This window comes from Suillus bovinus (assembly GCF_016758785.1).
Source record: "Suillus bovinus strain UH-Sbo-P2 chromosome Unknown EDB93scaffold_54, whole genome shotgun sequence".
Taxonomy (NCBI): Eukaryota; Fungi; Basidiomycota; class Agaricomycetes; order Boletales; family Suillaceae; genus Suillus; species Suillus bovinus.
In genome coordinates, this window is record NW_024542110.1 from 205,892 (window position 1) to 219,272 (window position 13,381).

The following is a 13,381-nucleotide window of genomic DNA, read 5'->3' on the forward strand; positions in this document are numbered from 1 at the left end:
GTATATGTTTCATATTCAGGTTTAAGCAATTTCTTCTTCAGCTGGCATGTGAGGCGGAGTGCTCAGTGATTCCCGTCCCACGTGTGACACGTTGCAACAACAGAGCCATGGAAGCATTGCTCACTTAAAGGATGTGAAGATCGAATGTTCTGCACAGAGGCTAGAAGATAAGCTATCGTATCCCTGTAGGTCTGCCACTTGTCAAAATTTGAGTTTTCAAGGAGCGTCAGTCAAATGACGCACCTGAGCGGTCAAAGTAGGGGATGAGGTTCCAACATGCGGCGGTTGCTCTGGATTATTTCAGTTGGAACCCTCAGAATGCCTAGACCTTCCGTCAGGACACTGTTTGAAAATCAGTCATGGTGATAGATTAAAAACACAGCCAAGTTAGGCTGACAGTTGTAATTACTGTTGAGGTTGAATTCGACGCAGCCGCGAGGAGGCATTGACGTAGCATAGGTAGTAGGTGTGGAGGTTGAAATTAGACTGGTGCAAAGCAAGAGCTCATGCAATGCGATGGCAGGAAGAAGTAGAACTTTTGCAAGAGGAAATGCGGTGCATAGTGGCATTCCTGCGATGGGAAGCAGAGCCGTGAGATGCAAGACGAGATAAAGCTGTACCAACCGACACACAGCATGAGGATGGGTGTATAGCATACACAAAGCGCCAGGCAAACTTACCCCGACAATTGGCAGCCTCGTGTGAGGCGCATTGGGCTCAAACACTGACTTTTGTGAACATGCAGGATCAGTCGGGGGAACATGTCATGAATGTAGTTAGTAGCTAGATCTATCTATTGTAACATGTCCGCAACACTGGCTAGAGGAACTCATATGCGTCGGCAACGCACTGTAAGGGCGGGAGGCAACGCACCACAAGGGCAGGAAGGCGGGATGCATCAGCATGGCATCAACAAGACGCAGGAGATGCAAAGGGCGGGAAGGCGGGATGCATCAGTGCGGCATCAGTGTGGCATCAGCGAGACGCGGGAGATGCAAGAGGGATGCATCAAGGAGGGCTATGGTTGTACGATTAATGCATCACAGATGCCCTGCACTTACAACAAGTAATGCATAATAATGACACGAAACCTGTGATCTACTTTCCTCACAGGTTCGCTGATGCTACAATCCACCAACTAACACCATAAGAACTCTCTACCTCAAGTAACTTCTTCAAAAAAAGGGGATATCATCACAACTGTGGCATAATCACTCTAAATTTCGCCTCTGCCGTCACCAAGTCCTTCTCTCACCCCCAAGTGATGGCCGAGCATCTCATCGCTTTACGTGTCATCAATCATACTGCACAGATGTGAAACTGCTGAACACAACTCACCGCCATACTATGCATTCTGGACGCATGTGAAGAAGAACTACCACGGCGGTGAGTTGTTTGGTTAGATACAAACTACTCATACTCACGCAGTGCTCCCCCCACTGGCAGCCCCTGCAATTCTTATCAACCCAACACCAGTCTTCACAGTAGTCCGCACTGGCAGCAGGTATGAATGCTGTTAAAACAGCGACTGCGGCAAGGACAAAGGAGAAACGCATTGTTCGTGAGGATGTGATACTAGTACGAGCTCAGGTAGATTGAAGGAAGAAGATGCTTTGCCTTTACGTGCTGAATACCGTTCCTTATGTAGGAGGACTACTGAAATGCCCCTTCAAATTGATGTACTCGCAATTCCAGTTGAATGCCACCAAAATTTACCGTATGAAGCATGGTCTATTGGCAATTGGTCGTGGACCGAGATATCAGCATCCGAAGCAAGGTCAATGCCAAGCATATTGCCACCTAATGAGATCTGCCTTGTGAAATAATTTCTAACGATTTGGCGAGGAACAAAATGTCACCGTACGAAGCCAACTCGCAACAATGAGTGACCAACTAGATTCAGCCTGTTGTTTGAAGTAGGTACCGCATGACCACTATGGGCCCGTTGGGGCGTAGCCATTATGATGCGCATGTGAGGCATCAGCGCAAGTGTTCAAACGTTCGTATATGTTTCATATTCAGGTTTAAGCGGTTTCTTCTTCAGCTGGCATGTGGGCGGAGTGTTTAGTGATTCCCGTCCCACGTGTGACACGTTGCAACAACAAAGAGTCATGAAAGCATTGCTCACTTAAAGAATGTGAAGGTCGAGTATTCTGCACAGAGGCTAGAAGATAAGCTATCGTATCCCTGTAGGCCTGCCACTTGTCAAAATTTAAGTTTTCAAGGAGCGTCAATCAAATGACGTACCTGAGCGGTCAAAGTAGGGGATGAGGCTCCAACACGCGGCGGTTAATCTAGATTATTTCAGTTGGAACCCTCAGAATGCCTCGCCCATGGACGACACTGGGAGAAAATCAGTCATGTTGACAGATTGAAAACACACCCAAGGTAGGCTGACAGTTGTAAGTACTGTTGACATGAAGGGTTGAATTTGACGTGGCCGCGAGGAAGCATTGACGTAGCATAGTAGGTGTGGAGATTAAAATTAGTACGGTGACCATGGAGAGAATTGGTCGTGGTAGTATGAGTGGTGCTTGAAGTTGGAGCTCCTAGATCCCGAAAGAGGTTGCAAGGCACCTTGATCGTCCGTGAATGTAAGGTTTATGGAAACTCTAGGTCTAGTCTATATGGGTCCTGTCTGGGTCCTGTCTGGGGGTGTGCCAGCCGCCCGGCCAGATTGAAGCGGAGTTCAATTCCAAATCGGGACGATATGAGTCAGCTTGTAACGCCTACGGTATACCACCCTCCGCCTCCCGCTTGCTGTTTCCTATGTTGAGAAAGACCAAAAGATTCGCCTAGAAATCTGGTGGTGCTGGGTGGTAGAAAATGAGGCGCCAAGGAGGTAGAAATTCCGTAAGGCTGAGGAAGGAGGATGTCATCTTTGATCATACTGGCTGAGTTAACGAAGCGGGTTAAAGACAAATATAACAGGCCTGCGAGTTCGGCTTCATTGGAGAGTCCCGCAAAGTGAGTGACGACATCCATGGCCCCGCCGGGTGCGTGGTCGTCGCGGTGAATGTCGACGAGCTATATTAGGCCTGGTGCTCAGCGGTCGTGCCGCACCGTGGTAGTCCAGATCATAATGCTACCCAAAGCGGCATATCGGCATCTGCCAAATTTCAAATTCCTCGCTTGGCCTGCCAAATCACTCTGAGTTCGACCAGTCTGACTACGTCAATAAATTCTCACCATCTCAAATTGACGCACAATCAGACTAGTTACGAGTCTAGACGAGCTAGGGGCTGGCGCAGTCGTCGTGCGTGTGTGTGAGTACTCACTGGACGTGAGTCGTGACGCGTGACTTCCAAGCTGACTCACATCTTCCTGATTTGGAATTGAACTCCGCTTCAATCTGGCCGGGTGGCTGGCACACCCCCAGACAGGACCCAGACAGGACCCATAATAGACTCTACGTAGACTAGACCTAGAGTTTCCATTTCCCGGACGTCCTCGATCGTCCTCGCCACGTCAGTGAACATGGGCTTGCAATTGAGCGGCGGCCTAGTGATTTCAGAATTGCTTGATGTCGGAGTTGTTGCCGAAATGATACAGGCACGTGATCGCGTCTCATCGGGCTCCGATACCGCTAATTAGCATTAGCCTGAGCTTATAATCATCGCTTGACACCCTCATGTCCACCACACAGTCTACACCCACATCCCCGACAACCCAACGTGTGAAGTCAGCTCCTAGAGTGGTCTCGTCTCCACTGCGGCCAACGTCACCTCAAAGCTCTTCAACCGTCATTCCCTCCAACTCTCGCCGATCCTCACTTGGTGTTGGACAAACGCCTCGTACGAAAACACCTCCAGGACCCCTTGCAAAGTCTCGGGCTAGAGATCTCTTGAGGAAACACTATGGTCTTGGAGTAGGCCCACCACTACCTCTACCTGGGAGATCAGACGACCCCATGGATTTAGGTATGCTTTTGAAAGTCATAAAGCTCAACTTCAATTCTCATTCATCATGCTACTGAAGATTCAGCGGCCTTTGACGCAAAATCGTACTACGAACAACTTATAACCGCATCGTCTCTGTCGGCTTTGTTGAAACGAGAGAATGACCTATTGACAGGTTTGTGTCATCTAAATCGTGTGAGACGTTCACTCACGAACTTGGATGTTCAGAAATACGACAACTTGATGGCGATAGGCAGTCTCTTGTTTATAACCACCATCATGAGCTGATTGCAGCTAGCGATACCATAGCCGCGGTTCGTAAATTCACAAGGTCTATCTTTATGTAGTCTCATTTCTTTGTAGATGAAGACACGGGCGGAGGGCTTGGACGCAGACCTTGACCTACTCAAGGCAGCATTCTCAGAGATATCTCGCTTGGGCGCGAAAGTTTCCATCGAGGAACAGCCTCAGTCTGCAGATGGCAGCTCCCATTTATAAGTGCCTCCGCGGTCATCGAGGATACCGACCCGGCCCACAAATATATATAACGTCACAAAAGGAGTGTTTCATTTGCACAGGATACCCGCAAGCTCCAGGCTTGCTAATGCTATGGCATAATATAACTATAAGGAATAATGTTACGCAAGTCCGGCACGTCGCCCCCATCAAGCCCTTACATGAAGTTCTATCTGCCAGTGTGATCCCGATTTATGAACAAGACTAGTAATCAAACAGTCTCTCCAGATACTGAGAAACCCACGTGGCTTCCACTCAAGCCCGTATTTCTCGTATCCTTTTTCCACAGTTATCGATTTTCGCTGCCCAGGCCGATCAGTACCAACAAAAAAGGTGAGGACGCTTGGACGTACGTGGATATCGTGCACGAGGTCCTCGATGTACTTCGCCAACAACTTGAGCAATCTCTCCTTCTTGAGAGTTCCATTTTCGGTGCAGATCCGTCTTTCAACAACGAATTGACTGTATCCAGGCCACTGTAACGGAAGAATATCAGATTACTGCCAAAAATCGTCCGATATTCCAGCTTACCGTAATGAAGACCTTAATAAATCTCTCCCCTATGCCACTAAAGACCTGGTCATCGCCTCCTTCCACCTCTGGCTTATCTTCGAGCTCAGTCAGTTCGTCGACACGGAACGGCGTCCCCCCGCCCTTCCTGTTAAATTTGATGGCAGCATGCTGGGATCCAATCCTACTCCACGATGATGGAGAGGCGGATTTGTCAGTGATAACTGGCTGCGGGAGCCGATGAAATCCCGAAGGAATGACAGTCTTGTACATCTTTTGGGGCGCAGCGGGCGGCATGTTGGTCGTATATTTGGCAGGGTGCAAAACGTTCCTCTCAGGGTATGGGTAAGTGGAGCGAGCAGACTTCGGAAATTAGAAAGTGATAACGGCGAGTGCTTTACATGCACTTACAGATGCCTCATAGCTGCCACTGAACGAATGTGGGACAGCTGAGTATGGGGAGATGGGTCCTCCCTACAAATTCACAACACGTAAGTCGATTGCAAGCACCCCAAAACGCGTCACCTACAGCATATACGGGGGCCTGTGGCCGAACATATTGGTGTTGTTGTCCATGTGCAGGGCCGAGGGCACATGAAAGGTCCGGGTTTGCCGATGCCTGCGCACGTAAATACTGAGATATGGGTATGCCCTAAAAATTGTCATTACGCACATGTCAGCATAGTGAAAAAATATCTATAAGCATAGTCCTACATCATCGGGGGTAGCATTCAGCCGAACGGGATGATACGTTGACTGAGCCGGTACAGGGTCAAGTGCTCCGGAGAGTGTGGAGTAAGATGATGCTTGTGTAGTTTGCCTGGCGTCATGGAAAGCAAAAGGGTACGAGTAAGCCATTTTTTTTACTTGGAGAAGATAGGTATGATGGATGATGATAGTAACTTACCTGTTCTTGGCATCCGTGCAGGCATTTTATAGCACTCGTCCGTCAAAGCGCTATGTCCACATCCACCAGCAGAGTCCACAAGTATCTACAGCAAGATTACAATGGCGTGCTGTAATTGTATACACCAGTACTGTGGAATTTGTGTGATAACATGCAACAGGAATAGTGGATCGACATCTTTGTGGGAGGTGGTAAAGTGGCGCCTTTATCGTGGTATCATTGCACTGGAGATTTCCACCCTCGATCAGCAGCCGATTGGTAACTTGTAGGAATGGCAATCATGCTCGAGCGTTACCACGAGATACTTTTGTTTCGAATGCTGTGACCTCGCTTTGAAGTTAAAGAGAGAAAAATAAGAGAAGAAAGAAAACTGTTCGTGTTATATAAGGCAATTTTTATAATTGAATTGAATTTGTCAGAATGCGGAGCTCGGGCAACGACCGGTTTCTTGGGAGTTGGAGCTGCGGCCAGGCCACTTCAGGCAACAGTACTGCTTTCACTTGACAATGCCAAGTTTTTCTAATCGTACATGCATCTAAGGTGTGGTGGCAAGCAAGGTGATGGTGGCTCACCGTAAGTTCATATAAACAATCACTTACCAAGAACTGGCAGATATATCGTCCTATGTAGACGCCATCGTGATAGCTACTAATGGCAGGAGTCGAGACTCGTGCAGAGTCTATAGACATATATGTCATCCCGGCGAATTGGCTGCGTGCGATCCTGTAAAATCAACGTTCAAATGATAATCAGTTGGCAGGTCCGTCCTACTAGTTAAATGATGAATCCGGCGCGCTCAGGTTAGAAGGAGCTTGCAACTGGCGCCTTCATACTGAATTTTGAGCACCACAATTCAATCAGCCGAACAATTTTGTGGATATTTGGACAGGAAGGAGCACGGGTATGACGATGGATTTGCCGAGGCCCGTCTGGAAAATAGAATTTTAGTGATTGAAGGACCTGGCTCCAGATCCAGTACATGCCAGTGGTGTTTAGAGTCAGTCTAGAGCGCTCAATTAATTTCCTTTGATAGGCGGCTAGGCCCATCTGGTGGTTCCCGACTGCTACGGAAAAAGCAGTGCGCTCCATCGTCCGGCTACTAGCTTGAGTTTTATCACAAAATATCTTGCCCCCCTCCCCTCATATTCATGCTTGCGCGCTCGCTGCAAGGGGAACTCAGTTTTGAAACTTTTCTGAACTTTGAAGCTTGAATTAGAATTGCTATTTTAGATCACGGATTCAGATGCCTGTGGCTGTGTCTATTCGCCGCGTAGAGAACCGCAGTGACAAGTCACTGTTCTTGCTGAAATCTGTTCTACCTCTGCTTTTATGGCTTTCTCCCAAGTTGTTAGCGCACTCGACAGTCTCAAGGATCAGGCAAAAGACGCTATCTGGGCTCTCTCCTCATGTCTCTGCCAGCAATCAGCCAAAGTAAAAATTAATGGTCGAACGTGTCAGTCATACCCTTTGCAACGAACCTAGAATGTTCGTTTGTACCTAGCACGCTTGCTAATATGTGTTTGATGATCTCAGTCAATATTATAAAAGTCCTCGGCGAAGGTGGATTCTCCTTTGTGTATCTTGCACAAGACGAGATTAGTGGGGTACGTGATCTCACAGGTTCGCTTCTTACAACATCTTACATATACTTGGTGTACGTCTAGCGGCAATTCGCTCTCAAAAAAATAAGATGTCCAACTGGCTCGGAGGGCGTGAAGGAGGCTATGCGGGAGGTAGAGGCATACAGACGTTTTAAGTAAGTCAAGTTCATCATGGTTACCTTGCTGTCTTAAAGTATGCTATCAGACATCGAAATATCATCCGCATACTTGTGAGTGACAATGGATTATCTTTATGTAGTTCCTGAATGAATGCATAGGACTCTGCTGTCGTCCAAGATCCCGAAGGTGAAGGCAAGATTGTATACCTTTTCCTGCCACTGTATCAGGTATGTCTTTATGGTATGCTTTACTATGGAACATCCGTAGACCTTTTGGGATAAAGCGCGGGAACCTTCAAGATGCCATCAACCTCAACGTCGTGAATGGGAAGCACTTTCCTGAGCAAGATATGATTCGGCTGTTCAAGGGAACATGCGAAGCCGTGCGCGCGATGCATGATTACCACACGACTACTGGCTCCTCTTCCGCTCAACTTCAGCCATCCTCATCGAGTTCATCGCACGTGGAGGAGAACCACTCGGACGGAGAAGATGAGCTTTTCCCGCAACCAGAGGGCGATCATGAGGGTGGTTACTCTTACGATAAGTCTGTGAACATGCCCCTGATGACAAAACACCGTGCCGAGGGGGATGGGGACGTAATATTTGACGGTGACGAGGAAGCATCTGCAATTCAAACCTCTCAAAATGGCAATGTGCCGCAGGGAAAGAGCGAACGCGTTCCATACGCCCACCGGGACTTGAAACCTGGGTAGAAATATTGTCGATTTATGCAGCTACACCTCTGACATTTACATCACAGGAACATCATGATCGCGGACGATGGAGTCACACCTATACTGATGGACTTTGGGAGTACTGTAAAAGCAAGAATAAAGATAGATAGTCGATCGCTGGCTTTACTACAGCAGGTATACGCAGCTATATATCTATTACTGTACTTCATCTCATATTCGTCTCACAGGATATCGCCGCGGAACAAAGCACGATGGCATATCGTGCTCCAGAACTTTTCGATGTGAAGACGGGCGTTACTCTTGACGAGAAAGTCGACATATGGGTAGGTCTTCCCGTCGATCCTCACGCATTCTCTAAGCCTTCACCTTCACAGTCACTCGGATGCACGCTCTTCGCTCTCGCATACTCACACTCGCCATTTGAAAACATTCAAACGACTGAGCAAGGTGGCTCGATTGCGATGGCTGTACTAAACGCTCAATACAAGCACCCGAACTCAGCGTATTCACAAGGGCTGAAGGACTTGATTGATAGCATGCTGAAAGTTAATCCCAAAGACAGACCGGATATTCATCAGGTATGCGTTTCCTGTAGGAGTATCAACGTTGCTAAAATAGTCCCCCTAGGTCATTATAATGACCGACAGAGTACTGCAGTCACTGTTGTAGAGTTGTAGAGCGCTACACTATACCTTCATGACTGGGACTGTGTTCTTTTACTTATTTATCTCGCAGCTGTCTATGCCTATCTAACGGAGTCATTGTGATGTGAACTGATCGATACGCATCACCTACTTAAGTAGCCTTAGCTCTTGTCCGTTCTTTTTCACGAGGTGTCTTCGGTTTTCTGAGAGGTTTCTCCTGCGACCGTTTTGGAGATTGCTGTGGAGCAGAGGGGACTGCGACTTGATCCTTTTGCACCTTGCGCTGTTTCTTTGGAGGCTCCGATGGCTTTGGGGATGATGCGTCCAATTTTTCTGCGTTTTGAAGTTGAGAACCGGGAGGCTTCTGTTCTCCTTTCTTTACTGTCTTTTTATTGCCCAATGATGCTTCGGATTTCTTTGCGTCGTGAACTTTTGCACCGGCAGACTTCTGCTCCCTTTTCTTCACCAGTGTTTTGTCGCTAGTGGCAACTCTAGCTTTTTGCGACTTCTGCTTCTCAAGCGTCTTGCTTGCTGGCGACTCCTTCCCTGCTGCATCTTGGGATGGTAAAGCTTTTTCAGCGGCCTTCTTGGCCTTTGCCTTGGCACGAAGCTTATTGTGAAGCGTTCGCTTCTCTCTCATTGCTGCTTGCTTCGCTGACTGAAAACCTAGCTTTGAGAAACCCCGCCTTGAAAGATAGTGTGATACACCACTCACTCTTTTGAGGGCGCGCTTCGACAAACCGTCATCAGGACGATTCTGAGTACCAGTAGAATTTGAGGCCTCCTTTTGTACCGTCCTTGCAACTTGCCAGGCATCACTTTTAGGATCACATTTCGCTGCGAAGGTCTTGAAACGCTCGAAACGTCGTTTATGAGCCTGCGGCAACCTGAACCTCCGTCTTCTTTCAGTTGTATGTTCAGAGAAAGGGACATACGGTAGATGCTTTGTGGACTGTCGACATTTGAGTGCCCTTGATGACCTTGCCCTTGCATAATATACAAGCTCGGACATCTGGGTCGAGCGACACGATATAAATGGGGTCCTTCAACGCTTCTGATAACAAGATGGGCGGTTCTACATCATCCTCCATTTCATCTGCATCCTCATCTCCAGCTTCCTCCAGGTCCTCTTCATCTGATTGAAATTGTTCTGCGTCCGAGTGCTCGTCAGAGCTAGAATCCGAGTCTGATGCAGATTCATCCGAATCGGTGTCATTGAGCCCCATGAACTCTTTCATATCTTCATCGATTCCTAGTTCTTCCTCTTCTTCCAGCCTTTTGCGCTTCTTTTCGACTCGTTTAAACATGATGATGAGCGACAAAGGGAAGAATGAAAATTTAATGAATTGAGAACAATCATTAGACTAGCCATTTTCGATCGAAACTTTTTGCACAGCCACATTTGCATTTTCTTCCGCATCCTTTCATGCATCGTCGCGCCGGCCAATTGCTTGCAGACATCCGGCCCAATGTCCAGCCAATAAAATCATATCCGAAAGTAACGCCAATAAAGAAAGATGGTTCAAAGACCTCCAATCGTCAATTTCAAAAGTCACCGTCCAGTGAACTCGATGCAGCATTCAAATTAACGGATAAGCTTGTCCGTGTTGCCGCTGGCACCAAGTTCACTCCCAAACGCCCATGGAAGCACACGCAGACGTTACGAGGCGACGAAATGCGTCTATTGGAGAGGGTGAAGCCGAAGCCACCCATGACAGAAACGCAAGCTATTTTCGCAAATGATGTAGAAGATGCAGACTCTGGGGTGGGACCTGAGGACTCTTCGTCAGCTTCTACTATAGAGGTTGGATCCCTTGTTGAAATTCGAAGGTGGATTTATGGCTCATCTATTTATTTATTCTCGAAAACTTATGATATTGCAGGGGTTCCATATATGCACACGGTGTGGTCTTAGGCCATTCGTATATGAACGGTCGCATGTGGCATCTCTCCTTACTCAGTACAGGCGAAATTGTTCAGCATGTCGAGTCAGATGTGTACATAGAGGTCCCTCGCATTGCTGACAGGGACCTCGCCCTCCGCGCAGGCACCGGCGTAACCCCAGTGGACCGCGTAGAGACTAATGCGCGGGTTGAAATCCTGAAGTACCTACGGGAGGCCGAAAAAGAAATAAACAAAGCATTCATGGTTATTGGGCGGAAGAATACAACTCTATATCCCCGTGTGCGGGCGAAGCACCCAGACGAGTGGGCATCCATCAGTCTTTCAGAGGCTGCGAAGCTGTTGTGCGATTATAAACCGGAGAGCTGGTCGACTCTTTTCGCAGCGCATAAATATATCATGGGTCGCCCTATCGAATTTGTGCCCCACATGCAGTCTCACAGACTTGCGCTCATGTACGACGTGCGGCCAGAAAACCATGTTGTCAAACTGCAGAGAGTTGTGGATATGGTGCGGCAAAGGAGTCCGGAATTGGAGGCGTTTATCGAGAAAGCTCGGGGCCTCATTCTTAATGCCAGAGAGAAGGCTGCCGAATCTTGGGATGAGCCTCCGAGCAGAGTTATCGTAAAGGATACCACATTTTCTCCAGACTGATCGCACCATCCTTGATGTTTTGCACCTTGCATTACGCAGGACGCGTAACACCGGTATTGATCCCTTTTCTGGAGTGGTCACATCCATCATCAAGAGGGTTGGCTTGCATGCTCATAAAATGGTGGACGACGTGTGTCTGCGGCAGTTCTTGATAGAGATGGGGGAGATGGCCCCTTGGGAGGATATGGTAACCCAGAGGAAGGAGCTGAATCTGGACGCGACGCCGGACGAGGAGTCGCAGCGCGTCAGAGATCAAGACGCTCTTGTCAAGAGGAGCCTGTCTTCATTGCGACCATCGCGGGCGAAGGCAAAGCAACCATTAGGACCAGAAGACTTCTATGATCGTGATCTCGTCGAACATCTGCGACACGACTTCGGAAAATTACCAGTCTACGTGATTGACGACGTGAGCGCAGAAGAGCTGGATGACGGCTTGTCGGTAGAACCTGTTCTTAACGAGCCTGGTTCGGCTTGGATACACGTCCATATTGCAGACCCTACTGTCGTCCTTCCACCTACTCATGCCATCTCAGAAGCAGCACGTCGAATGTGCTCATCCGTATACTTCATCCACAGGACATGGCCTATGCTACCTCCTTCCCTTACCCACAACCGATTAAGTTTGGGCTCGCATTCTTGCAAGGGGGAGCCAGAGCCTGTGCTTACATTCAGTTTCAAGCTAGACACTGAAGGCAACATGGTCGACTACGATGTTAAAGCGGGTCTCATTCGCAACGTCAAGAAAGTTGATTACGATAGTGTGGATCGACTTCTTGGCAAAGAAGCTGTTCAATATGGCTACCCGTTCGAGGCACCCCAAACCCCTAGAGTCTCCCATGTATCTGTACTAGAAACAAAAGATGTGGAGAATATGCGTCTCATGGACGACCTGACACGCAAGTTCCGACAACGCAACCGTCAAACACTAAATCCATTCGTATTCTCGGCTTCAATGGCTACTCTTGTGGCCACTGAAAAACCAATCCATGGCGCTCCGACAACACCGGCTTGGAATGCTTCGTACCATCGTGGTTTTCCTAACCTTACCTATCAAGTGTACTCTCAAAGCATAGTGGAGCGCGGCTCGCGGTTGCTTGTTGCTGAATGCATGAAAACAGCATCTCGCGTTGCTTCGCGGTGGTTCGCCGCCAAGGGAGTGCCAATGTTGCGTCGTTCCGCACGGGCTCCGATAGCCCTCGAGGACAACAGAGACATCGACAAGCTAGTTGCGAGGATGGATGAGGATGGATTTGTGGATCACACGGAGTTCCTCCAGTCGAAATTGCACATTCCACCTGTCGAGTACGTCCTTGAGCCAGGTATGCACTGGTCCATGGGTATCCCAGAAGGGGAAGGTTATGTCCGTGTCACGTCACCGCTACGACGGTACAACGACCTAGTTGCTCATTGGCAGATCAAGGATGTACTGCTTCGGCCGAAGGCATCTACGCGTCTTTTCACTCCCGGGTGGCTTACTACCTACGCCACCGAGGTAATTGAGTACGAGAAGCTTTGGAAGCATAGTGATCGAAATCATCGCATGCAGTGGACACTCATGTACATCAAGCGCTTCCTTGACCACCCAAACCCTCCCAGTGATCGCGTCGACCCTTTGCATTCCTTCAGTGCATATATCACAGAGCCTAGCAGGAGGCGCGACGTGCTGACAAACGTGTTTCAGTGCCACATCCCATCACTTGGTCTACCAGGAACAATTGTCACGCCTAGGACCACGGATATTCCGGTAGGGCAGTATGTGAACGTAAGGGTCAAGGACGTGCAGGTCGGTTTGAAGGCGTTGTTCCTCCTGGAGCTATGTGGCGGCATATAGTTTTTATTTATTTAGATTTTTACACGTCGTAACACACCATAGTTTAATTCACTGCATGATTTACCGCTCACCTTATTCTCTGGAGTCTCTCCGTCGGAAG

The 13,381-nt window shown here is 48.4% G+C and overlaps 5 protein-coding genes across 5 annotated transcripts; 3 read left to right on the plus strand and 2 right to left on the minus strand.

The window, feature by feature from the left end:
- Nucleotides 1-3,631: 3,631 nt before the first annotated feature.
- EDB93DRAFT_1090237 (Vps51/Vps67-domain-containing protein) lies at nucleotides 3,632-4,397 on the plus strand (the record flags this gene model as incomplete). The annotated part of the gene is made up of 4 exons (XM_041446263.1): nucleotides 3,632-3,920; nucleotides 3,979-4,074; nucleotides 4,128-4,213; nucleotides 4,263-4,397. 4 exons carry the CDS (start codon nucleotides 3,632-3,634, stop codon nucleotides 4,395-4,397), a joined length of 606 nt encoding a protein of 201 aa, XP_041304972.1.
- Nucleotides 4,398-4,564: 167 nt separating this feature from the next.
- EDB93DRAFT_1322241 (uncharacterized protein) lies at nucleotides 4,565-5,755 on the minus strand (the record flags this gene model as incomplete). Its single annotated transcript, XM_041454952.1, has 5 exons — nucleotides 4,565-4,717; nucleotides 4,769-4,891; nucleotides 4,947-5,288; nucleotides 5,337-5,395; nucleotides 5,677-5,755. 5 exons carry the CDS (start codon nucleotides 5,753-5,755, stop codon nucleotides 4,565-4,567), a joined length of 756 nt encoding a protein of 251 aa, XP_041304973.1.
- A 1,081-nt stretch (nucleotides 5,756-6,836) lies between these two features.
- EDB93DRAFT_704923 (protein kinase) lies at nucleotides 6,837-8,982 on the plus strand. The gene is made up of 10 exons (XM_041457164.1): nucleotides 6,837-7,285; nucleotides 7,366-7,436; nucleotides 7,497-7,588; nucleotides 7,639-7,663; nucleotides 7,712-7,780; nucleotides 7,837-8,264; nucleotides 8,316-8,424; nucleotides 8,478-8,573; nucleotides 8,625-8,828; nucleotides 8,878-8,982. The coding sequence occupies exons 1-10, from the start codon at nucleotides 7,162-7,164 to the stop codon at nucleotides 8,917-8,919; spliced, it is 1,260 nt and encodes a 419-aa protein (XP_041304974.1). The 5' UTR covers nucleotides 6,837-7,161; the 3' UTR covers nucleotides 8,920-8,982.
- A 63-nt stretch (nucleotides 8,983-9,045) lies between these two features.
- Nucleotides 9,046-10,201, minus strand: EDB93DRAFT_1090267 (uncharacterized protein; the record flags this gene model as incomplete). The annotated part of the gene is made up of 3 exons (XM_041446265.1): nucleotides 9,046-9,552; nucleotides 9,610-9,771; nucleotides 9,830-10,201. The coding sequence occupies 3 exons, from the start codon at nucleotides 10,199-10,201 to the stop codon at nucleotides 9,046-9,048; spliced, it is 1,041 nt and encodes a 346-aa protein (XP_041304975.1).
- Nucleotides 10,202-10,291: 90 nt separating this feature from the next.
- EDB93DRAFT_1298861 (uncharacterized protein) lies at nucleotides 10,292-13,281 on the plus strand (the record flags this gene model as incomplete). The annotated part of the gene is made up of 3 exons (XM_041454649.1): nucleotides 10,292-10,724; nucleotides 10,778-11,420; nucleotides 11,446-13,281. Exons 1-3 carry the CDS (start codon nucleotides 10,321-10,323, stop codon nucleotides 13,279-13,281), a joined length of 2,883 nt encoding a protein of 960 aa, XP_041304976.1. The 5' UTR covers nucleotides 10,292-10,320.
- Between the last annotated feature and the right edge of the window lie 100 nt (nucleotides 13,282-13,381).

Coding starts and splice junctions, on each gene's coding strand:
- EDB93DRAFT_704923 (XM_041457164.1), top strand. CDS start 7,162: ATGGCTTTCTCCCAAGTTGTTAGCGCACTCGACAGTCTCAAGGATCAG. Junction 8,574..8,624: donor ACGAGAAAGTCGACATATGG/GTAGGTCTTCCC, acceptor TCACCTTCACAG/TCACTCGGATGCACGCTCTT. Junction 8,829..8,877: donor ACAGACCGGATATTCATCAG/GTATGCGTTTCC, acceptor TAGTCCCCCTAG/GTCATTATAATGACCGACAG.